The sequence below is a fragment of the Neofelis nebulosa genome, chromosome 11 (assembly GCF_028018385.1).
Source record: "Neofelis nebulosa isolate mNeoNeb1 chromosome 11, mNeoNeb1.pri, whole genome shotgun sequence".
NCBI classification, from domain to species: Eukaryota; Metazoa; Chordata; class Mammalia; order Carnivora; family Felidae; genus Neofelis; species Neofelis nebulosa.
In genome coordinates this window covers 84,877,459-84,903,174 of record NC_080792.1, presented here as the reverse complement: position 1 = coordinate 84,903,174, position 25,716 = coordinate 84,877,459, and the positions used below count along the sequence as shown (strand labels likewise).

The window sequence follows — 25,716 nt, the reverse complement described above, 5'->3', positions numbered from 1 at the left end:
TACCCGTGTGGTCAGATCCCAATTAGCCGGCGCTGGGCAGCGCGAGATTGTGCGAATTTCACATCCTGGCTCTGTAAGCCTTCTCTCCCACATCCCACACTTCCTTCGGTTTAACCCTTGTTGCTGCAAATCCTGAAATGGCCTCCTTGAGAACCTCGGCCCAGCGGGAGGAGGAAAGTGAGAAGAGGCCAGGCTGACGGCTACCACCCCGGACCCGTTCCCGAGATGGGCTTTCTCCACTAAGTCCCTTTTCCTTGCTATGGTCTTGTTCAAGCAGAGACACATCTTGGGTAACACGGGATTCTGCTAAAGACAGCGGCAGCCCCTTCACATCGTGCATTAGGTTCTGCTGCTGGGAAGGGGCCTACAGGGACGTCCACGGCAGCCCTGTGGCTGGGCCCCTGCCAGTCCACATGGACCGCTCCCCCCCCCCCCCCCCCCGCGCCTTGAGCAGTCACCTCCGTGGACTCGACCGAGGCCAGAACGGGGGCGGGGCGGGGGGGGGGGGGAGTGGAGTAGTGCACAAGTAGGTTGGGTTGAGCGCTCGGTTAACCGAGCTCCCCCGTGTCTCCTGGGAGTGCTCGCTGAGGTCGGCATGGCTGGGGCAGGGCCAGTGCTCGAATCCAGAGAAGGCAGTTGGGGGGCCGCTTCAGTGGGCGCGGCAGAGGCGGGGTCAGAGCACAGGGGGCTCCAGGGTCAGCTCTCCTGGGCTGCCCACCCAGCCTGGGCTTCCTGCCCCTCCCCTGGCTTCCCAGCTGCCTCCGCTGCCTCCCAGAACTCAGGAAGGTGGGTGGGCAGAAGGTCCCCGGCCTGATCCCAGGGGTGCCATACTGGCTCGCCCCCTTCCCCCCCCGTCTCTCCCCGGCCATCTGCAAGGCCAAGCCTTCTCGGGACGGCCCTGATGACGCTGCAGAGCTGTGCCCCTCCCGGGGGGTGGCGTGGGGCGGGGGGGGCTTTGTTTTTAAAGCACAGCCCTTTGGGGGAAACAATGAACCAGTGAGACCTCCATGGGGCATCAGGAGACTGGCATCGTCCTCTCCGGCTCTGGAGGGCCACCAGCCAATCCAGGCAGCCCTGCACCAGGCCGTAACCCTTTGCCCTCTCCAGAGAAGGAACTTTATTTATTTGCACAATTGGGTGCCTTTTAGCATTTGTGTATTGAAATGGGTATTTTGGAAGCAGGAGTCGAGGGACAGCTTACACAGGAGGATAGGTCCCCTGCCCTCAGTGCCTGGGCCTCATTCTAGTCCCTTCCCCCCGGGAACCGGGGAGGGGCGCCAGGGTCATGGAGGCCCCCGGTGTGGGGGATGGGATAGATGCCGTGGGCCAGACTCCCGTTGGTAGTGGGCGCCCTTGTCATTGAGGCTAAGGACGGCTGGCCCCTGGGGGTCACCCAGGACTGTGAGCTCTGAGGGACCTGGGACATCATCCAGCTCACATGCCCTCACCTCCCACGTCATAGCTGAGTGAAACCGAGGTCCGCCTCGCCAACCCGCCCTGGGTCCCGCAACCTGCCAGCAGCCGCAATGGCACTGTGCCCTGCCCCGCTTTGGGGGGACGCCATCTGGTCCCTCTTCCTTGCTTCCCTCCCCCCACCCAGCCTTACTCCACACCATGTGACATTTTGTATGGATAGCGGGAGCGACGCTGCAAGGTTTTGTACATCGGTGTTTTATTACCTAGAAAACCCACCGTGTCTCCGGATTTCTGGCACATTAATAAAGGCCTCTGCTTTGTAAACGTGGCTGCCGCCTCGTGACTTCCGTCAGGTGCCGTCCCGTGGCTTCCCGTATTGTGGGGAAAGAGGAGGGGGGCTCGTCCATGGTTGCCCCTGACCCCCCACCCCAGCCCCACCCTGGACGTGCCACAGATCGATCAGGCCCAAGAGCCTTTGGCCCTGGAACCAGCCGCTCGTCACCTGGCCCAGGGAAGGGAGAACCGGTAAGAGCTGGGTGTGTCCCTTTCTGTACACTTGAAATATTTAATGACTTTTTCACTGGAAAAAAGACAGTTGGACCCCTTTGCCACCGCCGGCATAAGGCGGCCGGGCAAACTGAGAAGGTAGGTGCTCCTTGGAAAGTCAGGTCAGCGGCGGACAGCGGGAAGGCACTGGGGAGCACTCATTCTGTCCCCGGAGCTTTTGGGCACTGTGACCCCGGCCCGGGGCTCCCCCTGAGGTAGGCACAGGGCCACGGTCAATTGACTCCTGTTTCACAGCTGGGGAAACCCAAGCTCAGGGTACAGAGGCGCTTGCGACAGTCGGCAGACAGTCCCAGAGGTAGAGTCGAGGGCTGTGCCGTCCAGGACGGTGGCCGCTGAGGGGGCCAGAGCCACGTGCTGCTAGTTTGGGGCCACTGAGCCATACGTATGGTACCACGAATTCCCCCCCCCCCCCCGTTTGCTTTGGCTTTTATTAACGTGGCGACTAGAAATCTCAAAGTCAGGTGTCTCCTATTCCATTTCTGTCTGACGGTGCAGCTCTAGAACTCAGCCCCGATGGCCTGAGGCCCGTGGTGTTGTGCCCGCCCTCTGAGTCACTCTGGCTAAGCCCGGGCTTGGCAGCGGTCTGAGTGAGCCCTGAGAAGATGCGGGAAGGCAGCAGGGCGTGACTCCAGGCCCCGGACACGCCGGTGGTCTTCCAATAACAGCTTGGAAGGCACTCCGTCATCCCCTTCACCCCCAACCCCAGCCTCCGAGAGGCTCCGCCGATCATCCAAGGACGTCTGCCTTCTGCCTGCAACTCTGTCCACAGCAAGGCCCGGTCTCCGACGTCCCGGAAACAAGGCTTAGCTGGTCGCCCCGCCCAGGGCGGCGGCCCCATTCACGGCCCACCCCCGGGGCCCGACTTCCATCTTTCTGCCTGCAGTGACACCTCCCGGCCACCAGGCGGCGCCGGCCACGCGGCGTCACTCACGCGCTCTTCAGGTGAATCACCCCAAATTCGGTAAGCAGGGCCACCACGAGGAAGGTCACGTAGAAGAGGAGCAGGCAGAAGCCGTAGACTTTGTTCAGCTGGAAGCACTGCAGTGGGACCGAGACCAGGGAGCAGACGAGGCTGAGGCCCAGGGCGCCCGCCAAGACCCACACCAGCAGTCCGTCTGGCTCCAGCTGTGGGGGGATGGGGGGGAGAGGCGGGGTCACCGCGGCCACCGGTCCGTCACCCACCCCTCGCCAGGTGCGGGAGCTCTGGCCCCGTGGGATGGCACGCCCCGCCCTCAAGTTCCACGCTCTGAGCCACCTAACTGGTCATCACTTGCCATGGTAACCCTAGAAACTAACACGGCGTGTTACATACGCACCTTCCGTGCAGGTGGTGGAAAGTTCTCGAGCGATACAGAAGAGCGAAAAGAAGTGAAATGACCCTCTCCCTGCTTCCCTGCCTCCTGGACTTAGCATTCGCCTAACATCCACGGGGGACTCGACAACTGGGTGCTGTGCTGGGTGTTTTCACCCACTCCACGTAGCGTCTCATCTGTGCGTCGGGGGTAAGGACCTCCCCCGACGACCTGTGAGGGGAGCGTCTTCACCCCAAGGCACAGGCCAGGAAACTAATTGGTGCCAGAGCCCACGTCCCCGTCCAAGCTCTTAAGGACACCCTATCCTGCCTCCCCGCCCAGGGACGAACATGCACACACGCGTGGGATCCACACACGGAGACCCGCACGTCCGTCCTGAAACCAGAAACGGAATCGTAGGCGAAGAAGTACTTAAGAGCAGCTGCGTTTTCCACCCAACACCAGCCCTTGGCCATCCGTCCATGATGCCGTCCATCCCTAAACTCCGCACAAAGGCAGTGGAATGCACACACACACACACACACACACCCCACAAAGAGCAAGAGAAAGGAAATCGGCCCCTTGGGGAGCCAACCCTAAATCCTCATTAACTGGAACTGCCCGGGAATGGATCATGAAAGAAACCTATTAAACCGTGAAGCGTCTAAACAAAATGTGCAGCCCGTGTTTACCTTTTAGAAAAGCAAACTTTCCAAGCAGTCGGTAGCTGTTTGCTTGTGGGCGTGGCTACCTCGAAGGCTGGCCCTGCCGCCAGCTAATTCCAGGCCCGGTGGCAAGAGTCACCGCCAAGCAGAGCCCCTCAGGGAAAGCATGGGTGACGGTTCCCACTGATAACGCCACCTTTCAGCCCCACAGCACCCCAGCTGCTCTCGCGTGGGGGGCCCGGACGGTGGGTCCTTAAGAACAGAGATGCCCGAGGCACGATGCGAACTGGAGGCCAGGGGCGAGGTTGAATCTGCCTCGGGCCGGCTTCCCATTTACCCTGAGCAACGTTTGAGACTCGAGAAAGTTCCCCTGGGAATCCTGATTTCTTCTCTAGAAAATGTGGACTATCTGGCCACATGAGGCCCACGTGAATCACCCACACGATTTGGTTGCCTCCCTGGTCCTGGTAAGGGCTGACGTTTTCCACCTTGTTTGGAATAGGGTTTCTCAAGCCACCTACCTTCATCCGTCCCCAGGGAGCTGCTTTTAAAACGCAGTTTCCAGCCCCCACCCGCTGGAAACCCCCCACCCGCTGGAACGCCTGCGACAGGAGGTCTCATGCACCCCTCGGGCATCCTTGAAGCGTTAAGAACCTCCACTCAGTGCGTCTCAGAATCTTCTCCAAATTTCCCAGGCTCCCTGCTGGGGCTGACTTAATCCTCCCTCCTGGCCTGTCCTCTGTGGGCAGTTTGGGCAAAGGGGTTCGGCCTGGCCCTTGCCTCACGCATGCTATCCAGGAAGCTTGTGGGGGTGCCATCTCACCCAGTTCCCAGGTGAGGAGACTGAGGCCCAGGGATGTCCTAACTCACCCAGAGTCACACGGCAGGAGACTTAAAGTGACTGACCGGGACATAAATCCAAGGGCCTTCCTGACCCCCTACTCCCACCCACCCCCACCCCCGCCGCAAAGCTATATCCTAATTACCCTGGGAACTTGCAAGGAATACATTTTTTGTCAACCCTGCATTCAGGCTATTTTAAAAATATTCTACACATTCCGACTTGTCACGAGTTCAGGTAACACCTCTCCCCAGCAAGCATATGCTGCTGAGACGGGAATGTTCTCGCACTGGGGGACAGGAGAAAGATGAGGAGAGAGAAACTCCGATCTTGACCTCAGGGCCGTGAGTTCAAGTCCCGCGTGGGACTCCACACTGGGTGTGAAGGCTGCTTAAAAAAAAAAAAAAAAAAAAGGAAGAAAGAAAGAAAAATCCCAGAAGGGGCCCCTTGCACAGGGGTCCGGCCACTCACCTTCACCTCCGCGTGGCTCCTGGAGATCTGGAGCAGGCAGCCCAGCCCTACTCCCACCAGGATATCTGTGGCCCGGCTCAGGAAGTTTGCTGGAACAACGCCCCACAACCCCAACCCCACGCCCCTCGGCTTCCCTTGTGGTCTATGCACCCCCAGCCCCCCCAAACCCTGAGGGGACCCTTTCCAGTTTTAGCCCCTTTTAATGTACATTTCTCACTCAAACTGCAAGGAGGAAATGAGTTTGCAGAAGTGCTTGGTCCCTGGTAAGCACTGGGCTTCCCTGCGGCTAGGGGAGGTGACCTGTGACGGAGCACAGGTCAAGACCATCTATAGGTGTCGTTCAAGGGACGCGGCTCCGGGCAGGGCTCCTTCCTTCCCACCCCAACCTGAGGGCTCAGGAGAGGCCACAGCGAGAAAGCCAGGACCAGGTCTCAAAGGGCCACCCCCCGGAAGGCCCTGGCCGGCCAAGGAGTGACAAACGGCCAGTCCCCGCCCACGTTTGCTGGGCACACGTTATGTGCCAGGGCACCGCCCTGGGTGCTTTACCCCGTCATCAGCCTCCACGCCAACCCATTCTGAATTTACAGACTGCTGAGGTTCGGAGAGTAAGATGTGTGCAAGGCCCCGAGGTCGCACGGCTGGCGAGTGTTGGCACTGCAGCCGGAACCGAGTCCGTCTACTTTTAAAGCCCTTTCTTCTCAGCCCCGGGGTGGGGGGGGGGGGGGGCTCATCCTTGTCTTTCCTGCACAGACCGGGGCGTGGCGAGTTACAGCCCCCAGGCCAAGCGGCCCGCGGGCCGCTGTTATAAATAAAGTTTTATTGGGACAGAGCCACACCCATTCATATCCGTGTTGCCGATGGCTGTTTCCACACGACCACAGCAGAGTCGCACAAAGTCTAAACTATTTACTCTCCGGCCCTTTAAGAGAAAGCTGGCCACCCCCTAACATCTACAGACCACGATGTCCATAAGAAAGGGAAGAGGGTCTTCCAAAGGGCCCGCATAAGCTCGGCATGGGGGCGTCTACGAAAAAGAGTATCTGCCGTCCACTGGGGGCTCACCAGGCACCAAGCATTTCTGTCGCCTCATTCAATCCTTACAACAGCCCTTCTGAGGTCAGTCCTCTCAGCACGCCCATTTTACAGATGAGGAAACTAAGGCTCGGGCAGCTCCGTCACCTGCCCAGGGGGTACAGCAAGGGCCAATCGCAGGGGTGGGGCGCCGAGCACGCCCACGGCCCTCGGAGGCTGGGCCACCAGAGCCGAGGGGAGGGCGGCCCCATGAAGGATACTCAAGATGATGCCCCCGAAACAGGCTGCGAAGGCCATCCGCGGGTAGCCCTGGCGGGCCAGCGTGAAATCTGAGAAGGCGTCTGCGTGGAAACGAGAGACCCCCTTGAGGGGCGGGGAGTGGCTCCCCCTGGCCCTCTGGTCATTCGCTCCCTAATTCTTAACCACAGTCGTTCGGTCAACAAACACCCACGAATGCCCATCTGGGCCTTGCGGTAGCTGGCCGGGCCCTCGGCCACGGCCTCCCACGACATGATTCCCTCCTTCATTCTTTCTGTCCCATTCCCTCCCACCCGGGGTGTGACATGCCATTACGGCCAGCACACATAGCACCTTTATGCAAATTAGAAAAAGGTACCCCGAAAGGTGAATGGAAGATGTGGATTTTAGCCCCCCTGGCTCCTTATCTGAATGCTCTTGTGCAGTGCACAACCTGGCCAACCCTACCCGGCGGCAGCAGTTAGAGAAGGGTATATGGGTGCATGTGTGAATGCCCGCGTAGGTGGCGTACCCCACGTACACGTTCAGCGTGGTTGGCTGTAACGGGGAGCCCCATGTCTACCCATCGGACAAGGGGGAAGAGGCGAGGGCTTCTACAGTCTCCTGGCCCAGATACGGTCCAGGCCATCTCACCCCTATGACCAGTTATGGTCACTCCAGAGCAACAGTGGGCCCGAGCACATGCCCACAGGCACTCTGGCCAGGGGAGCAAAGGACAGTGAAATGCGGGCACTCATCCCAGAAGCCCACCCGGCCCTGCGTCACCTCCGATGCTGTTCCCCCAGGCCAGCAGCGTGAGCCCCAGGACGGTGTTGCTCAGCCGGAACACGACGCCCAGGGACCGCAAGATGTTCACCACCTCTGTGGCGGCTGCGTTGATCCACAGGGCGCTGGTCAGGAAGCCCAGGAAAGCAAAGAGCTGGGGAGGGAACGGTGTGCTGATGGCCCAAGGCCGGTCCCCAGCAGGGATACGGCCTCAGTTCCCCCATCAGGAAAATGGGATGATCACAGTACCTACCCCCTGAGATTGTCACGAGCATAAATGAGTTAACAGATTCAAAGCAGTGAACGCCTGGCACACAGTAAGTGCTCAGTAAAATGCTAGCTCAGTGTTACTCTTTAGTCATAGCTCTCTTCAGCTATGGGATGGAAACTCCATCCCCGTTAGCGGGGACTCCCCAGCGCACCCCACCTCCCTCTGGTGCCCAGCAGCTGCTACTCTGCTCCCTGCCTGCTCTAGACACGCCATATACACGGCTGCACACAACACGCGGTCCTTTGTCACTGGTCTCATTCACTCCGCATCAGGTACGCTCCCTGCTGGAGCGTGTGCCGATGCCTTAAAATCCGCAGTTTTAAAAAATCGATAAATAGTAAAAAAAAAAAAAAAAAAAACATTTTAAGTGAACTCTTAAGAGTAAACTCTGGACAAACTGCCTAAAAATTCCTCGGGGTGTTGCAGGGTGGAGCGAATGGAAAAAAAACCCCACCCACGAACACCGGACAATTCTATCCCTGGAACCTGGCTATTGGAGACACAGGGGTTTCCTGCAGCGGGAAAGAGTCTGGCAATCCCTCGAAAAGTGACCCCAAGGTTTCGCCTAGGAATACACCCAAGAGAAACAAAACCTTCCAGCCACGCGTTTTTACACGAAAGTTCACAGCGGTGTTACTCATAACATCCCCAAAGCAGAAAGAACGTCCGTCAATGATGCACGGATAAGCTAAATGTGCTGCATCGCCATACGAGGGATGGCATTGAGCCACGAAAAGGAGAGATTCACTAATCCCTGCTCATGCCCGGAACGACCTTGAAAACACGACGCAAAGTCACAAAAGACCACATATTGTGTACGTATGTGTCCGCGAAAAGTCCAGAGCAGGCGAATCCATAGGCACCAGAAGCAGACTGGCAGTGGCCAGGGGGTGGGTGACAGGCGTGGGGTGTCTTTTTTGGTGTTGAAACGCTCCCCAACTGATAATGGTGATGGCTGCACAACTCCATGAATATGATAATAACCACCGAATCCCATATTTTACAGGGGTGAGTTGCATCAGGATATGTGAATTACATCTCAATAAAATAAAGCTGCTCCAAAAAAGAGAAAGAAAAAAAGAACCTTCAACAGGTACAAAACTGTCCAAAGTGTGGGGCACCTGGGCGGCTCACTTAAGGGGTCTGACTCTTGATTTTGGCTCAATGTTGGTGAGTTCAAGGCTCACTGGGATTCTCTCTCTCTCCCCCTCTTCTCTCTGCGCCCCCCCCACTCGTGCTCTCTCTCTCTCTCTCAAAATAAACTTAAAAAAAAAAACAAACAAACCCAAGTCTCAAAGGTGGCTTTAAAGACCTGTCATCACGGAAAGTGATTACTGGCCTAACTGCCCCGGGAGTACGAACAGACATCTTTCTGGAAGATTCCAGTGTCCCCTCATCCCACCCCGGAGCACCGGAGATTCTTACCCAGTGAAACCTGGGAGGCTCACTGTTGGATGTGGCAAAAAAGGTCACCGCAGCCAGGGCTGTGCCCACAATCACCACCACGGCCCAGACAGGAAAGAGGCCACCGATCTCGTAGAAGCCGTCTGCAGAGAGGCAAGAAAGGGACTTGGGACCACTGCTTCTGCGTGGCCGCGCCTCCTGGAGGGCACACGTCTTCCCCAGAGTGAGTGAGAGGGCTGGCGGAGAGACCCAGGGATAAAACTCACTTGCACTCCGTCGTTGGACACGCAATGTGCCCAGTGCTGTCCCGGGCACCGCAAGGGGACAGAGAAATTAAAGACAGAGCCCCTGCCTCTTACCCACTGACCCTGGGGCCCCTCGTCTGCTCTCTCGACAAACCCGCTCCCCAAAGGAGCCCAGTGAGAGTTATGTGAGCTCCGGGGGCTTCGGAGCAAAACACGAAAAGGAGAAAGCCCCACCTACGGGCAGGCAGCACACTCTGGAATTCTCTGCACGTGACCCTTTTCATCACTCGAAGGCAGTGGAGGGTTTGGCGACCCAGACTCTCCTCCTGTTCTTTTTCAGTCTAGCTCACGGGCTCTCCAGCGTCAGCTGGCGACAGAATTACACGAGGGAGCTGATACACAGAATCGTGTCCCCAGCATACTGTGCCGGAATCTCAGGAGGCGATTCTGACAGAACGTGGTCTGGGCTTTGGAACCTGACGCCTGGGTCAGGGGCCCCTTCCCCTGTATTGGCTAAGCCTGTCCTAGGGGAATTTTAGGAGGTGGCTGGATGTGGGGTGGTCAGGAAGGGCTTCTTCGGGCGCCGAGGATATGAGTCATAAGCAGAGAGAGGGCACGAGGGCCACAGGAGGAGAGGGGAGAGCTGGACCGGGGAGGAACCAAGCAGGTGGTTGGTTCAGCATGAGCAGAAGAGGCTGGGGAAGGCGGCGGGCTTGAAGGATGGCCGGCGGGGGTGTGGACTTGTACCAAGAGGCACTGGGGAGCCACGGAGGTCTCGGAGCAGAGAAGTGACCACCACATATGAAAAGTGGCCCTTCAGGAAGAGGGCTCTGGGGGTGGTCTAGAGAGGGAGGCTGGGAGACTCTGACGACACACACAACACCCCCTCCGGCAGGGAGCCGAGTCCAGGGGCCCCGCTATGCGGTGCTCAGCCCAGCAGGGGGGGTCACAAACGTGTTAGCCTGAACCAGAATTTCCCCAGGATGGACCTGCTATCACCAGATGGTGTCGGTATGTGGACAAGACGCTGTCGTGCCACAATCCCATCTCAGGCGAGGGATTCCTCCTTCAGAGAAAGTCTCCCTTGGTGCTAATGGGTCTGTGACGTCTCTGACACCTGCTGAACGCCCCCTGGAACAAAGGGCTCTCCAGCCTCTGGAACAAAGGGCTCTCCAGCTTAATTCTTGCTGCGCATTTACCTTGCATGTATCGGCAATGAAGCCAGTTTCCTACTGGTGAGGCTGATACAGTTTCCTTTGCAGCGACTGTAAGTTTAAGGACAGCTGATTCAAGAAAAATGTCAGACTTAACGGTACACAGAGGGAGGAAAATCAAGAAGATGGCTCATGAGTGACCGATGCCTGGGAACTACTCTTTTAAGAAGCCACGGAGATCATGAGAGCAAGGCCCCGGGGGTGCCCTGACCCGAGACGAGACCCTCCCGCTCAGTAGGGAATGAAAGGCTGAGGGACGAGACGGCTGGCACCCCCAGGGGCCGCCCTTCTCGGCTCTGGGATCACACCTTGCCCTGCTGGACAGTCTCTGTGCCTCCTCCCCTCGCACCCAAATCAGAGAGGAAACCCCCAGGGAACTGGGGAGCTGTCTCATGCTGACACCCGGCCATGCATTTGCATTTGTCACCAGAGTCCCCCCCCACCCCCCCACCTCCACGTGATGCCCAGGGGACAGAGGGATGGGCAGCACGTAATAGAAAGAAGCCTGCACAGCAGGAGTTGGGAGACACCTGATAACACTGGGCATTTCTTTAGCCAGAACAGGTCGGAAAAGGCGAGGGCAGCCTGGCACAGACGGGAGAAAACTCGAATTCCCCAGCCAGGTGCCCCAGCAGGCAACAGGGGGGACGGCCGTGATTCGGACAGCAGGCACCCCCCACCGGGGACACCCTTCTGCCATCCAGGCAACTCTGCCTTCAGAAACGTGCCCCGGAATGGGGGGCAGGGGGAGGGGGGCCGGCCCGGGACCATACTCACAGGCGCCCGACTGCAGGGTCAGGGCCAAGACCAGCGGGCTGATCACCAGGTGCAGGCAGTTGAGGGGCCGTTTCCAGTTGCCATCGTCCTTGTCGGGGTCCACAACTGGGACGGTGAGCAGCAGCAGGAACTCCACGGGCAGCTGTCAAGTGGGCGAAGGCAGACGGAGGTCACGAGGGAGGCCCGCGTCCCAGCGGGTTGCGCGAAGGCTTGGGCAGGCCCAGGCTAACTGCCTGTATTAGTGCCGCTGGGACACCTTTGCCAGGACGGAGTGCCTTCCGGCAAGTTCTGGGGAACAGGCTCCTAAAATCAAGGGGCTGGCAGGGCCGCACCTCTTTCCGGAGGCTCTGTGGGAGAATTCGTTTCTTTGCCTCTTCCAGCTTCCAAGGCCGCCCGCATTCCTTGGCTTGCGGCCCCCACCCGGGTCACGCCAAGCTGTGCTTCCTTATCACATCTCCTCCGACTCCGTCCCCGCCCCCCCCCACCCCTTCCTTCCCTAGAAAGAGCCTGGTGATGACACCAGGCCCACCTGGATAATCCAAGAAAATCTCTGCATCTCAAGATCCTTAATCACAGCCGCAAACCCCTTTTTCCATGAGGGTAACATAGTCATGTTTCCAGGGAGCAGGACGCAGGCATGGGGTGGGGGGCGGGGGGCCGTTCTTCGGCTGACCACAGCACCTCACCCGCTGATCCTGACGACAACCCCGTGCATGGGAACTAATCTTTTCCCACCTTCCAGACGAAGAAACTGAGGCTCAGAGAGGTTACGGAACTTCTCCAAACACACACGGAAGGGTACGAGAAGTTGGGATACGGGGCCAGCTCTGACCGACTCCACACCTTGTGTTTTCAGCCAGTAACTAAATTAGGTAATAACACGGACAGAGTGCTGCCGACTTGCAAACCTCAGAGACATCGTGGGTTTCGTTCCCAACCACCTCACTAGAGCGAATGTCACAATGAGGCGAGTCAAATGAACGTTCTGGTGTCCCAGTGCACACAGAAGTTATGTTTCCCCTACACCGTCGCCTATTAAGTGCACAGTAGCCCTGTGTCTACAAAAATGTACATCTCTTACTTAAGGAAATACTTTGTTGCTATAAAATGCTAACTGTCATCTGAGATTTCAGCGAGTCATAAGCACCGACTGCTAAGCACTGACCACAGATCACGACAAATATAATCATAACGAGAAGTATGAAATATCGCAACAATTACCGGAACGTAACGCGGGGCCACAGAATAAGCAAATGCTGTTGGAAAAGTGGTGCCCACAGGGGCGCCTGGGTGGCTCAGTCGGTTGGGCGTCCGACTTAAGTTCAGGTCATGATCTCGCGGTTCTTGAGTTCGAGCCCCGCGTTGGGCTGTGTGCTGACAGCTCAGAGCCTGGAGCCTGCTTCAGATTCTGTGTCTCCCTCTCTCTCTCTGCCCCTCCCCTGCTCATGCTCTGTCTCTCTCTCAAAAATAAATAAACATTAAAAAGTTAGGGGCGCCTGAGTGGCTCAGTCGGTTAAGCGTCCGACTTCAGCTCAGGTCACGATCTCACGGTCCGTGAGTTCGAGCCCCGCGTCGGGCTCTGGGCTGACGGCTCAGAGCCTGGAGCCTGCTTCCGATTCTGTGTCTCCCTCTCTTTCTGACCTTCCCCTGCTCACACTCTGTCTCTCACATTGTCTCAAAAATAAATAAACATTAAAAAAAAAATTAAAAAATTAAAAAAAAAAAAAAAAGGAAAAGAAAAGGGTGCCCACAGACCTGCTAAACACAGCCTGGCCGCGAACCTTCAACTTGTAAAAGATACGGTATCTGTGAAGCTTAATAAAGCGAGGTGCAATGAAATGGAGCATGCCTGTTAAGACACCGGACCCAGCCCTCCGCATATTACTTTTTACTAAATTGTCACAGCGACCGTGATAGGCTCGATACTGTTCACGATGCTCCAATCCCTTCCCGTGACAGGATTCAACACCCACACGCTTTGGCAAGTGATAGGAGTCTACAGGATACGTCGCCCTGCCCCACTGAACTTGGCCGTGTGACGAGCTTTGGAACAACGGGCTGTCGGCGAAGGTGATGGGAGTAGAGACTTCAACCGCGCTTGCAAAGTTGGCCTTGGCCTCTTCTGCCGAGACCAGGGCGCATCCCCAGCACCCACGGGCCCCAGAATGAGACGCTGGGTGGACCTACACCTCCGAACGCAGCCTGAAGTCCCCCCAGACAGTCCTCAGGCCTTTGAATGAGAAAAAAAGACGGTCGTCGTAAGTCGCTGAGATTTGGGGGGCTGTTTCCTGTAGGGCATTGCTGTAGCAGCACCTCACAATTACAGTCACTCCAGGAGGAGGGCACTGTATCATTGTCCCCATTTTGCTGCAGAAGAAACTGAGGCTCAGAGAGGCCCCAGGTCACGATGCCACAGGAGCCACCGTGGAGGACGGATAAGTGTGTGGTACGTGCCTCCTGGAACAGAGGGGCCGAAAATGTCTCCGCGTTGGCGGCCTCCGGGTTCTCTCCGGGAGGAGATAGGGCTGGGAGGTGAGACCCCGCCCCTTTTGCTCTGGGTGGTGAAAGGCAGCTGCAAACCAGCCTGGGAACCCCGCTCAGGTCTACACCTCAGGACACAGCAAACGGGGAAGCAGCAAATGGTCAGAACGGCTCAATCTCATTCTCATTGGAGCTCACCTTGACCCGGCCCCAGACCCCCGTTGCCCAGTCAGGAGGGGTCCCCTCCCCTTCTCCCTCTGTCCCAGAGGCTCTCCTTCCTCCACGGTGGGGGCCGAGCCCCAAGTCAGGCCCCCAGCCAAGCTCTATGACTCAGTTTCCCCATCAAGTCCCAGGTAACCTATTCTGAGAGGGTCTCAGCAGACTCCAGCCCCTCCCCTGTCATTTAGCTGGAGAAGGTTGAGCGGCCACTGCCCCGCCGCTGTCGTGGAGCCGTGAGCCTGGCTCCAGGGGCCCCCCTCCTACCTTGAGCACCTTGAGGGCCCTCCAGGACACGGACTTGTTCCTCCACTTCCTGTAATCCAGGGGGTTGAGGGCCCGGGCCAGGATCTGAGCCGTGGTCTCCCGATAGAAGAGAAGCGGCCGGTACTCTTCGCCTGGGTGTGCAAGGGGGAGAGTGTGCGGCTGGCTCAGCTTCCAGGAACCCCGCTCCCCTCCCCCCGCCCCGCCGGGCACGGAGACCAGACTCACTGTAGTCGTAGCCGTTGGAAGACACTGGTTCCACCTCACAGTCTGGGAGCATCTCTGCAGGAGAGAGGGGCGTTTCGCACGAGCCGGCCAGGGAGCCCGGACGCCCTCCACCACCATTCCAGCGCGGGACAGCCCCGGGACAGGGCAGGGTCCAGGGCCCAAGTGCCCAGGCCCTCTGGAGCTCGGGATCCCTACGCACGCCCAGGACTCTTACCGAGAAAGCCTAACCCAAAAAACATCTTCAAATGTAACGTAAGGGCGTTGGAAGAGGTAATTCAAACATTTGCTGACTTCAGTTTGGGACCTTCCAGAATTTGGAACCCATCCCATGTTTCTCTTTCGGTCTGGAACTTTCCTTGGAAGTCCTCTGGAACGCTTACAGCCTGAGCCCGGCAAAGAGGGGCCTAAAATCAAAATGGTCTTTCTCTAGTCTGCCTCCGTGTGACCTTAAGGGCCCTCTCCGGGGGGGCGCCCGGGTGGCTCAGTCGGTTGGGCGTCCGACTTCGGCTCAGGTCGTGATCTCGCGGTCCGTGAGTTCGAGCCCCGCGTCGGGCTCTGGGCTGACGGCTCGGAGCCTGGAGCCCGTTTCCGATTCTGTGTCTCCCTCTCTCTCTGCCCCTCCCCCGTTCATGCTCTGTCTCTCCCTGTCTCAAAAAGAAATAAACGTTAAAAATAAAAAAAATTTAAAAAAAGGGCCCTCTCCGGGCTTCATTTCTCCCTCTTCCTCCAGCCTGATGGGCGATGATGGGTCTGGAAGACGGCACAGGGGTGATGTGTGCTGAAATCGGAAGGCTCAGTTCCCACCGGGGAGGAGAGGAAAAATCATGGCAGACTTCCTGTAGGGGGAGTCACCGGCACCCGCGTGTTGTTCAAGGGTCGGCTGCGCATGCGTGTATGCACGTGTGTTGTGCATGTATTTGCGTACGTGGGTGTTACGCGCGTATTTGTGTATGCGGCAGCGTCACTGGATGTGAGCCGTGACGGCTCTTGGATGTTGCCCTGGAAAGAGCACGGAGCAGGAGGGACTCGAGAACCTGGACAGGCAGCTGGGGGAGAGGCCTCACCGGCACCGGCGAAAGCGTGGAGGCGGGACCTTGGTGAGAACGGGTAGAAAAAGTACACAGAGGAGCTGGACGATGACATTGGCCTCCAGAGATCTAAGGGAGCAGCGAAGGGCACAGAGGGTGCCAGCCCCCGCCGGCCTCTCTCCGGAGCTCGACCCAGACCCTTACCTGGGGTGCCTGGCATGGAATAGACCAGGGACCTCCTCCGCTGCCACTGGTACAGCCAGGTGCAGACAACCACGGTAAGCACATAGAACACGTACAAGCCTAGGTAGCCTGCGGACAAGGGCGCGGGCCGTCACCAAGCGGCATCCTGGCCACGGGCCCAGAGCAAAGGGCTGTCAGCTCCCCTGGTGCCTGGTGCCGCTGGTCTGTGCCAACCCAGCCCCGCGCCCGCAGGGAAACGGCAATTTCCTGGAGCCCCCACCCCACCACTCTGCTCTCCTTGGCCCACCTCCCCTCCCTGCCCCCCACGGTCTGGAAATCAAAGAGGAGACGCCCGACACAGACGGTGGCCTTCGGGACCTGCATCGAGCGCTAAGGGCGGGTGTCCTGCTCTGCGCCCTGGGAAGCGGGAGCCCCAAGACCGCAGCCCCCGAGCTCCGGCTGTGCCGGGTTTGGCCAGCAGGGGGCCCGCCAGCAAATCAGCAGGTGGCAGGAGAGGGTCTGCGGTACTCTTCCAGGCTCCCTCCCCGGCGTGGTGCCCTGTCTCGGGCGGGGCGGGACCCTCTGTGACTTGTCGCTCTCGCCCTTGGTGGCACCGGGTCTAGACCTCCAGTCCTCACTAGGCTCCGGCTAGCATGCCCTGCCCTTTCCGGGGCTCCTACTATGCTGATCCCCAGATGTCTCTGCATCTCAGTGCCCCTCGTGGGTGTCCGTAACCCTTTATAAATTGTGCCTCCACCCGCGTCACCTGAGTCAGGAGTGGAACGCGTGCGCAGCAAGGACCCCGACGGCCACCGTCAGCACCCTGGCTCTATTGCTCGTTAAAATGTGACATCGTGAAGGTCTGCAACACCACCCCAGTCTCCGCCCTGCCCCCTTTGGTTATCTGAACTGTAGGTTCCTTTTTTTTTTTTTTTTTTTTTTTGCTCAGGCCAGCTTGAGTAGGGTTTCCCCTCACTTGGGAACCCAGAGGGACGCTGTGCCCCACTGGCCTGCCACCCGCCAGCCCTGGGTGATGGATGACCCACCCAGCCCCGCGGCTGCTCACCCAGGGCCCATGCGAGCGTGACTCTGCCCAGGTAGAGCGCGGTGAAGGTCAGGAACACGGCCACCATGTAGAAAACGATGTCCCGGAGGAAGGGCCTGGAGGCGGCCGTGAAGGGGCGCAAGATGGCAATGCCACCGGCCACCACGGTGGTCACCAGCACGCCCGCACCTGGGGGACAGGACGGCGTGCTCAGCCCGCCCTGCACCCGCTCCCGCTGCCCCACCCCCCCAGCCGGGCCACTCTTACCGAACAGAGCTCCCAGGGCCAGGCCGGCGGTGCGCGGATCCGAGAAAGCCACCAGGGCGCTGAAGATATCAGGTGCACCGTTCCCAAAGGCCAGGAAGGTGACGCCATGGGGGGGGGGGTTGTCAAGGGGACATAGACCAGGGCCCCCGGCCCGGCCGGGCCTTTCCTGGGCCACGAGCCACACCGCCCTGTCTCCCAGCCACCCCTCGGACTGCCCTCCCTCCCTCCCTCCCTCCCTCCCTCCGGGGTGCAGGCCCCGGACAAAAGGATACTGCCACATTGTGAGAAAGCTTGAGCAAGGTGCAAATGGCTGACAGGTTCGGGCAGAAACTGCGGAGAGAAAGGCACCAGTGTGGGCCTCCCCGGCGGGTGGTCCCTGCCCACCTCCTTCTCCTAAGCACGGGGTCACCCGAATGCCAACCCCCCCGGGGGCTCTGGTCCCATCTAGAAGCAGGTCCGTGAGCCCAAGGCCAAACTCACAACTTTGCGGCGGTGACTCCCAGAATCAGAGAGAGGTAGAGCAGCCAAAAAGCCTGGAGGGGCGGCCGGAGAGGGGAGGGAGGGTTAAGTCCGGCCCCGGGCCACCGGCCCCTCTCGCCAGCTCCCCGGGGCAGGGCCTCACATAGAGGGTGACGGCCAGAGGGAGCAGGCTGGGCGGGAGGTGACAGAAGATGCCCTCCAGGTAGTTGAGGTAACCCCCTTCGCTGCGGCAGTCAGGGTTGGTCCTGATGAAGTCACAGCGGTCAGAGACGTTCAGGCCGCACACCTCACGACACTGCGGGGGGGGGGGGGGGGGGGGGAGACATGTCAGGGGTAGACGCCCTGAGGGCAGCCGGACCGGGACCATCCAAGCAGCTGAAGACAAGCTCCTTCGGCCCGACCCCTAACCGCCACCCCCCCCCCCCCGCCAAGTGCCAACCGCATACTTTAATTTTTTCAAATCAACTCGTGTTTGAAATTAACACAAGTAAGTCACGAATTCTAAATCCCCCATTCTCTTCCCTACCCACCACAATCCCACCTCTTCCCAAAGGCCCCACCCACCGATGGTTTCCTGAGTCACCTGACAGGCATAATGACCTTGTATATACATCCCAGTACACAGTTTGTCGAGTTTTACAGGAACGGATCCGTCTTCAATCTCTTCTTCTTACAATGTGCTATTATCACTTCACATACACGCCGTGTGTTAATATATCGGTACACATTACGAGGAAGAAGCTGACAGAAGTCAAAGCGTTCTGAGTAGGCCAGGAGCTTAAAGTGTATCTCAATTAACCTGCCCCACAATCTTTCAAGGAAAGCCCTATTATCGTGCCCGGTGCACAGATAAGGGCACGAAGGCAGTGTCCTGGAGTCCACTCAGTGGTAGACAGGGTGGGAATCCAGTCGGTTTGAGCCTCTAGAACCCTGTCCTTAACCATCACACTCCCCCTAGACTCCCCGCCGGTATATTTCAGTTCTTTAATTTTCAAGTAGGCTTCATGCCCAGGGCGGAGCCCAACGCAGGGCTTGAACTCACCACCCTGCGATCGAGAGTCAGCACGCTTAATCGACTGCACCACCCAGGTGCCTCTCCCTGCCGATCTGTTTAACAACAACGGAGGAGTATTTTATACTCTGAAGGATGCACAGGGGAGGTAACATTTCCCTACTGGCAGGCCTATGGGTGTGTCTGATTTTTCAATATTGCCAACAATAAACTTCCTTGCATGTGACTCTCTGAGTACATGTGAAACGATTTTGAAAGAGAGAATTCTAGAAGTAAAAGGGCTGAGTCAGAGTGTATCATAGTCTGGGTTCCTCCGGAAGCAACCGGGACACAAGGATTTATAAGTAAGTATTTGGAAGAAAAAACATTTTTTTATGAAAAAAAAAAAAAGTATTTGGGAGCTGTATGGAATACAACTACCAAAATGAGGCGGTGGGGAAGGAAAAGAAAGCTACCAGTGAGCCTGGGCTGGGACCACGCCCACCTTGGACTAGTAATCCCGCCGGCAAGGGAGCTGGGGTATTTATACACCGACTCCTACCGGGTCACTAGCTGGCTCCCCAGCACTTCTTCCCACCATGCTTAGGGGCAGTTCCAGAAAAAGATGCTGGCAACTGGAAGTCAAGAGCAGCCCAGCAAAAAACGGTAATGCCCAAAGGATAGGGGCGGGGCCCTGCCCACGTGTCTCGCAGAGACAAATACGTTAAAGGTTCCGTGGGTTTGGCCAAAATCCCGCCCCCGACCCTACTTATTATACACAGTACTTCTCACTAAGTCCTGTCCAGGCCAGCGCGGTAGGAATCTCCTTGTCGCTAAATTGCAAGTCCCTGATTACTTGCCAAGTGCCCTTCTCGTGCGCCAACGGTCATGTGTGCTCCTTCTTCAAACTGCCAGAGTTTTCAGTTGGAAGCTCTCTGTATGATGGATATTTGCCCTTTGTCGGGTCTGCAGCCTAGGATTTCCCTCCCCCCTTCTCAAACTTTTAAAAGCTCTGAGGGGCACCTGGGTGGCCCAGTGGGTTAAGTGTCGGACTCCGGCTCGGGTCATGAAGTCGCAGTCCGTGAGTTCGAGCCCCGCGTCCGGCTCTGTGCCGACCGCTCGGAGCCCGGAGCTTGCTTGGGATTCTGGGTCTCTCTGGCTCTCAAAGAGGAATAAATGTTACCCCCAAGAATTTAAAAAAAAAAAAAAAAAAAAAAAAAGCTTTGTAAATACCGCCTCACCCCCATTAGGAGGGCTGCTATAAAAGCAAACAAACCTGGAAAATATCAAGTATTGGCAAGGATGGGGAGAAATCAGAACCCACGCGCACTGTTGGTGGGAATGGAAAACAACGGTGGGGCAGATCCCCCCAAAATTAAGAGAATTACCAGTCCAGGGAGGAAAGGCACCACGTGGTGACGAGTGATCGCTGCTGTTTGGGACGTATGAAAGCTGTCAGGACAATAAATCCTAAGAGTTCTCATCATGAGGGGGAAAAAAATACATATCTCTTTTTCTTTCTTTCATCTATATGAGACGAGAGATGTTAACTAAGCTTCCTGTCCTCGCTTCACATAACTCGTGATGCGGGACGCCTTCAACGGCGGCAGTGCCGGATGTCCGTTCTATCTCAATAAAACTGGGAAAAAACCAGATCGGGGAAATCCACTTCCGGGTATATGCCGAAAAGAACAGAAACCCAGGTCTCAGAGAGAGACGAGCACACCCACGTTCCTCGGCTCTATTCACAAACCGCCCAAAGGTGTAGAAGCGACCCCCAGGGTCCCGGAGGGATGAACGGACCACGAGGTGTGGCATATCCATGCGGTGGCCTAGGACTCTGCCTTCAGAAGGAGGGAAATGCCGCCGCCACCACACGACGGACGGGCCGCATGGGGACCCTAACGGATGGCGCTGTGCTCGGTGCAATGAAGCTAGTCACCGAAAGGACAAACGCTCCTCAGCTCTGTTTATCGGAGGTGCGTGGACCAGTCCAATTCGTAGATACAGAAAGCAGATGGGGGGGGGGGGGGTTGGGGGAGGGGGAGATGGGGGGGTTGGGGGAGGGGGAGATGGGGAGGGGACAGACGGGGGTGCGGCGGCCACATTACAGTGAAAAGACGGTGACCTTGAGGTTATGTCTGTTGCCCCGTAATTTAAAGAGAAACCAGTAGTCAAATCGCGCCTCCACCCCCTCCAGCCCTCGCCGAACTCCCACCCACCTCAGACTGGGGGAGGGGAGATGTTGGGTCTCTGAGCCCTCTGGCCACGGCCCCACCCCTGCTGGCTGGCTCTCAGGCGAGGCAACTGCTGTATCTACTGCGCATGTCCTCCCTGGGGGCCGCTGCACCGCGGCCTTCTTCCTCCATGTTCATCCACATTCATCCTCCAATTCTTGGGTTCCCCAGATGCTTCCTCCAGGAAGCCTTCCCCGACTACCTCCAGCCTAGGGTGGATCCCCCCCCAGTTATAAATTCTCATCACCCCAGGTGCCCCCCCTGCCAAGCACCTATGTGTTCTGAAGTCCCCAGCGATTCGCACGTAGGCTCACACGCTTGTTAAGTGCGCACCTCGCCACCAAAGCCTTGCACAGTGCCCAGCACACAGTAGGTCCTCAGCAACTGTTTTGCCACACGCTGTGCCGGGCACCATCGCACACTGTCTTCGTGACAGACCTGGGAGGTTGGTACAATTGTCTCCATTTGATAGATGAGAAAACGGAGGCGCAGAGAGGCAAAGTGATTGCCCAAGGGCGGTTTCGAGCTCAGCTCTTTCCAAAAGTGAAGAGCTGAAGCTCCTGGGGAACCAGCCCGGTGGGGCAGGGGTAGCCTCCCCTTCCAGCCCGCACCCCCTCCCCCCTCCTTGTCCTCAGGGTCAGCCAGGGAGACAGGCCCAGCCCCGGCTTGTCTTCATTTCCCTGACATCAGAGCGAGCCAGCAAGGCGGGTCCCCCACATCAGCCTCCGGAATCACATTCTTCTACAGCGTGCCTGCCCCCCATCCCAAGGAAGCCCAGCAGCACCTGTCCCCAGCTCTCTGCCCTGGGGTGGCAAATTCACGGTGGCACTGCTCTGAGTCTGGGGTGGACTTTTCGGTTCCTCCCCATTCCCTGAGTCACTAAGGACACCCAGGGGAGTATTTGGCCCTCTCTTGGCTCTGGCTTCCCCTCCCGGACCCTCAGCACTCTCATCTATGGCAGAGATGTGTCCCTAAATGGGGGGGACGGGGGGAGTTGGGGGAGAATTTGTTGAGCGTGCCTCCGTGCTGGCCTAAGTGCTCAATAACTCAGAGATTGTCTGGCACAAGCCACAAGTTATTCCGGTTTTCCTGCCCCCGAGGAGCATGCCCCGAGAGGCTGCGGTGAATTTTATAACCACACGAACCACAAACCACTTTCCCATCTGTAAAATGGGTATAATTACCCGTTCACCTGGCTCCGAGGGTGGGCACGAAGGTACTCTGCGGCCCTACAACACTGGCGTGGGCGCTGAACACCCCCAGCTCTTCGGTGCAAGAGGGAGGAGTTTGCGTGATGCAAGTTCCCGCAGCCTGTCTCAATGGCCCCCACCCTCCCAGTCTTGGAGAAGGACTTCCTGCCTCTCACTGAGACATGTGCCTTTCTCCTCCCTCCATGCATCCGAGTCAACAGCACCACCGTCCCCCCCTGGAGATCTCTCTTTCTCCCACCACCTCATCTGTTGGTAGATCCCACGCAGTGTGCCCCCAACATTTATGCCAGATCCCCGCCCCCCCGCTGCTCTCCCTGCTGCCACCCTCACTCCTCTCAATCCACTCTCCCCAGAGAAGCCAGAGAGCTCTTTTGAAGAAATAAATCAGATTCTGACAACACTCCGCTTACAACTCTCCACGGACTCCCAACTATTGTAAACAAATATCACCTCCTAGCCTCAGCCTATAAGGCCTTTTATAACCTGGCCACGGCTACCTCTCCATCCTCATCTCTTAACATTCTCCCCCTCGCTCGCCCTGTACCAGCCACTCTGGCCTCCTCACTGCTCCAGGAACATGCCAGGCTTGCTGCTGCCCCAGGGCCTTTGCACTTGCTGTCCTCTCTGTCTGGAATGCTCTTTCTTCCCCAGATGTCTGTATACGTGACTTCCTTTTTCCATTCGGGGCTTGGCTCAGAGGTCAGTGTCTCACAGAAGCCACCTGAGACCACCCCTTCGGAACTCACCGAAAATACACCCTCCTCATCACAGCTCCCGCTAACGTCTTACCACCTGAAACTGACATGTTTTACTCCTTGATCTGTCCTCCCAGAAGACTGTTCGCTCCCTGAGGGCAGGGAGTTTTGTCTTTATCATTCCTTGGTATGTCCCAGGGTTCAGCTGGGTACCTGCCACACAGCAGAGACGCAACAAATATTCGTTGATCGGGGGAATATACCCCCGCCTGATGCCAGCTTCCTACCTGGATGTACACGTCTGCCGTGGGGGTCTGCTTCACATCTGAGGCTGAAAACGGGGAGCTCATGTGGGTCCCTGTAAATGGGCCCCTGGCCCCGGACACGGTCTCCACCACAAGGAACAAACTCAGCACCCCGTGCAGATCCTTCTGTCTGCGGGTCATCGGCCCCCAAGGAGCCTGGCCCGTGCTCTCCCCTTCCCCTTCCGCAGCGTTTCACTTCCAAACAGCTGCTAGCTCCAGTGGCCTGCAGGGTGAGGTGAGAACGAGGGACAGTGTCACCAAAGAGCCCAGGCCCCAGCAGGAGGGGACCGAAAACGATTTCAGCTGAGGAGCTGCCCTCCGTCCTGCCCCCGCCAAAGGAAAGCCAAATGTAGAAACCCACCCCCTGGATGGAGACTCTCTGGAGGGACCCAACTCACCCAGCGGGCAGGTTAGTTACGCCCTTCTTCCTAAGCCCCCAGGTAGCGTCTCCATGGAGACGCAGGCCTCTCCCACCTACGCCCACCCCCTAGCCTGAGCCGGGACCCTCAGGGCTGCAAGGAGGAATCCTGGGACTCCAAGGGGATTCTAGCTCCAGGGACCAGGTGGGTGAAACAAATATGGGAAGTGGGCAGTGGGGGGGGGCAGCTTGGCAAGCCCTCAAAACAACGGAAACATACTCATGGGGGTGCACTTGGCCTTTGGGCCACCGATTTGAGGACGGAGAAGCAGTGCGGTTGCAGGTCCCGCAGTGAGCTAAGCACTTATCACAGATGACCTCACTGAATTCCCAGAACTGGCCAAGAAAAGGCACTGTTATTATTTCCATTCTACAGATGAGCAAACCTGGGCACAGAGCCAGGTCTGTTTCCCCAGCCGCTGTGCCTCACCTCTCTCATCCAGCCCTCAGGACAGCGGTGGATAGGTCACCGTCCCCGCCCCTTGCACGGAGGAGGGAGCTGGGCTCCGAGGAGTTCCCTAACCTGCCCAAAGTCACATGGCAGGGAGGTCCCAAAGCCCACAGCTCCTGGGATGGGGAAATCAAGGCCCAGAGGGAAGTGCGTTGCTCAAAATCACACAGCCTGTTAGCAGCCGAGCTGAGCTGGGTCCTAGCATCTGCCTTTTACCTCGACCCCAGGGCAAAGCCAGCTTTCTTTCCTCCCAAGGAAATCAAACTGGAAACAAAACAAAACAAAAACAGGTCCTGGGCACACCGATTTCCTTCTTCTGGCTCTCCCACGTGTTATATACACGAGCATGCTTTGTTTTTGCCCTCACGAGAAGCGAAGTCCAGAAAACCACACTGGGCTTTTTTGTTTGTTTTTGTAATTCTTTACACAGATGTTTCTCAATGACGTGACCAGGCAGGAGGGGGAGGGGGAGACCCCAGAAGAAAAGAAGGGAAGAGGAGGGGGCAGAAGGGGCCCGTCCCTGCGCTCTTTTCTTACCTGGTGACTTCCCCCCTCTTCTCTTGTTTTCCGGAACTTCACTTGGCACCTACTTGGAACCGGACACCGCAAGTTTCCAATCCGGTAACGGCCACTTACAGAGCCGAGCGGCCTTGGGGAGGTCACTTCGCCTCTCTGAGCTTCTGATCCGGTATCTGCAAAATGAAGCCACATGCTGGCCCATCGGAGCACATAGTAAAAGCTCAATAAGTGTCTGAATCTCTGGCGTCCCCAGCTTGAGGGTCAGGACCTCCCTCTCTATGGACGACGGATTGCTTGTACTCATTCACAAAGAGAGCATGTATCGAGCGCCTTCTGTACGCCTGTCCGAAGCCCAACGCTCATTAGATGTGCAGTCCTGATAGGAAGAGGCGGGCACAGGAAGTTGGGCTTCAACCCCATCTGCGGCTGCACTTTCTGGGTGCGAGACCCCGGGAACATCAAAGTGTTTCCTAATCTTTGAGAAAATCGAGAAGTTGAAGTCCGGGTGCCCGGCCCTCAGGCGGCGCCCCGGCGGGCGAGGAGGCTCCGCTTACCTCTGGCCGGGCCTCGGACCCGCAAACTCCGAACCTCGATCCCGCCGGGCCTCGCGGCCTTCCCGGTCCCCGGCCGCCGGCCCGCGCAGCCGGACCTTTAGCCGCCGTCGCCGCCGACCTGGGCGCCCGACCCGCTGCAGAGTCCTGGGCACTTCCCCGGTTCGTCCCCGCCCCGCCCCACCTTGGCCCCGCCCTCGCTGGCCCCGCCCAAGGACACGCCCCGAACGCTGGTCCCGCCCCCTCCCTTAAAGGCACAGGCTCCCGCGAGGTCCCGGGGAGGTCTCGGGGCTCCTCCCCGCCAGCCGCCCTCTTTTCTCAGTCTCCAGCCTGTCGGTTTCGCCGTAGCGGATCCGGCGGAAGCTGAGATAAAACCTGAAGGGTAAAGAGAGCAGGAGGCCGGAGAGGGGCAGTTAGAGAATGAAATTAGGAGGTTTACTCCTAGATGCTTCTGGTAAAATCAGCGGTGATAAGGGGCGCTCGAGAGGGTCCCAGGAGAGGCGGGTCCCGCAAATATTCCGGCTGCCCTGCCTGAAATGCCTCCGTTCGCGAGACCTCCTGATTGGGGTCAGCACTCTCTCTAGTAGCATCGCTTTTAAAAGAGGAATAAGGCAAAAAAAAAAAAAAAAAAAAAAAAAAAAAAAAAAAAAAAAAATTAAAAAAAAAATAAATAAAAGAGGAATAAGGCAAATAAGTCAAGACAGGGGAGTCGGCGCTCTACTCGTACCCCTCCCCGATTCCCAGCCCCTGGGGAGGTTCGCGTCTTCGGCGTCTTTCCGAGGGCTGGGCGGCAGGACAGCAGGTTGGACCTGGGGCCGACGTCCCCTCCCCGGCGGCTCCGCAGGCTCGCTCCGCCCCCCGCCCTGGCACGTCCCTGGCTCTCCCGGTGCCCCGCTTCACCATCACCTGCCGGAGGCGTTTGGGGCCC

At 57.9% G+C, this 25,716-nt stretch overlaps 1 protein-coding gene across 2 annotated transcripts; it reads right to left on the bottom strand.

The window, feature by feature from the left end:
* Positions 1 to 1,957: 1,957 nt before the first annotated feature.
* Positions 1,958 to 24,970, bottom strand: SLC8B1 (solute carrier family 8 member B1). 2 transcript variants are annotated; one of them, XM_058691196.1, is made up of 18 exons: positions 24,792 to 24,970; positions 24,256 to 24,410; positions 22,832 to 23,072; positions 20,972 to 21,076; positions 17,553 to 17,705; positions 17,411 to 17,463; positions 17,203 to 17,260; positions 16,931 to 17,036; positions 16,685 to 16,852; positions 15,640 to 15,747; positions 14,408 to 14,461; positions 14,183 to 14,313; positions 11,219 to 11,360; positions 9,004 to 9,125; positions 7,308 to 7,461; positions 6,545 to 6,625; positions 5,253 to 5,317; positions 1,958 to 3,108 (listed from the first exon to the last, which is right to left on the bottom strand). In XM_058691196.1, exons 3-18 carry the CDS (start codon positions 22,988 to 22,990, stop codon positions 2,911 to 2,913), a joined length of 1,857 nt encoding a protein of 618 aa, XP_058547179.1. In that variant the 5' UTR covers positions 22,991 to 23,072; positions 24,256 to 24,410; positions 24,792 to 24,970; the 3' UTR covers positions 1,958 to 2,910. The 2 variants fall into 2 exon arrangements, with proteins under 2 accessions (XP_058547179.1, XP_058547180.1); XM_058691197.1 differs by lacking the exon at positions 20,972 to 21,076 and having other exon boundaries at positions 9,004 to 9,218.
* Positions 24,971 to 25,716: the final 746 nt, after the last annotated feature.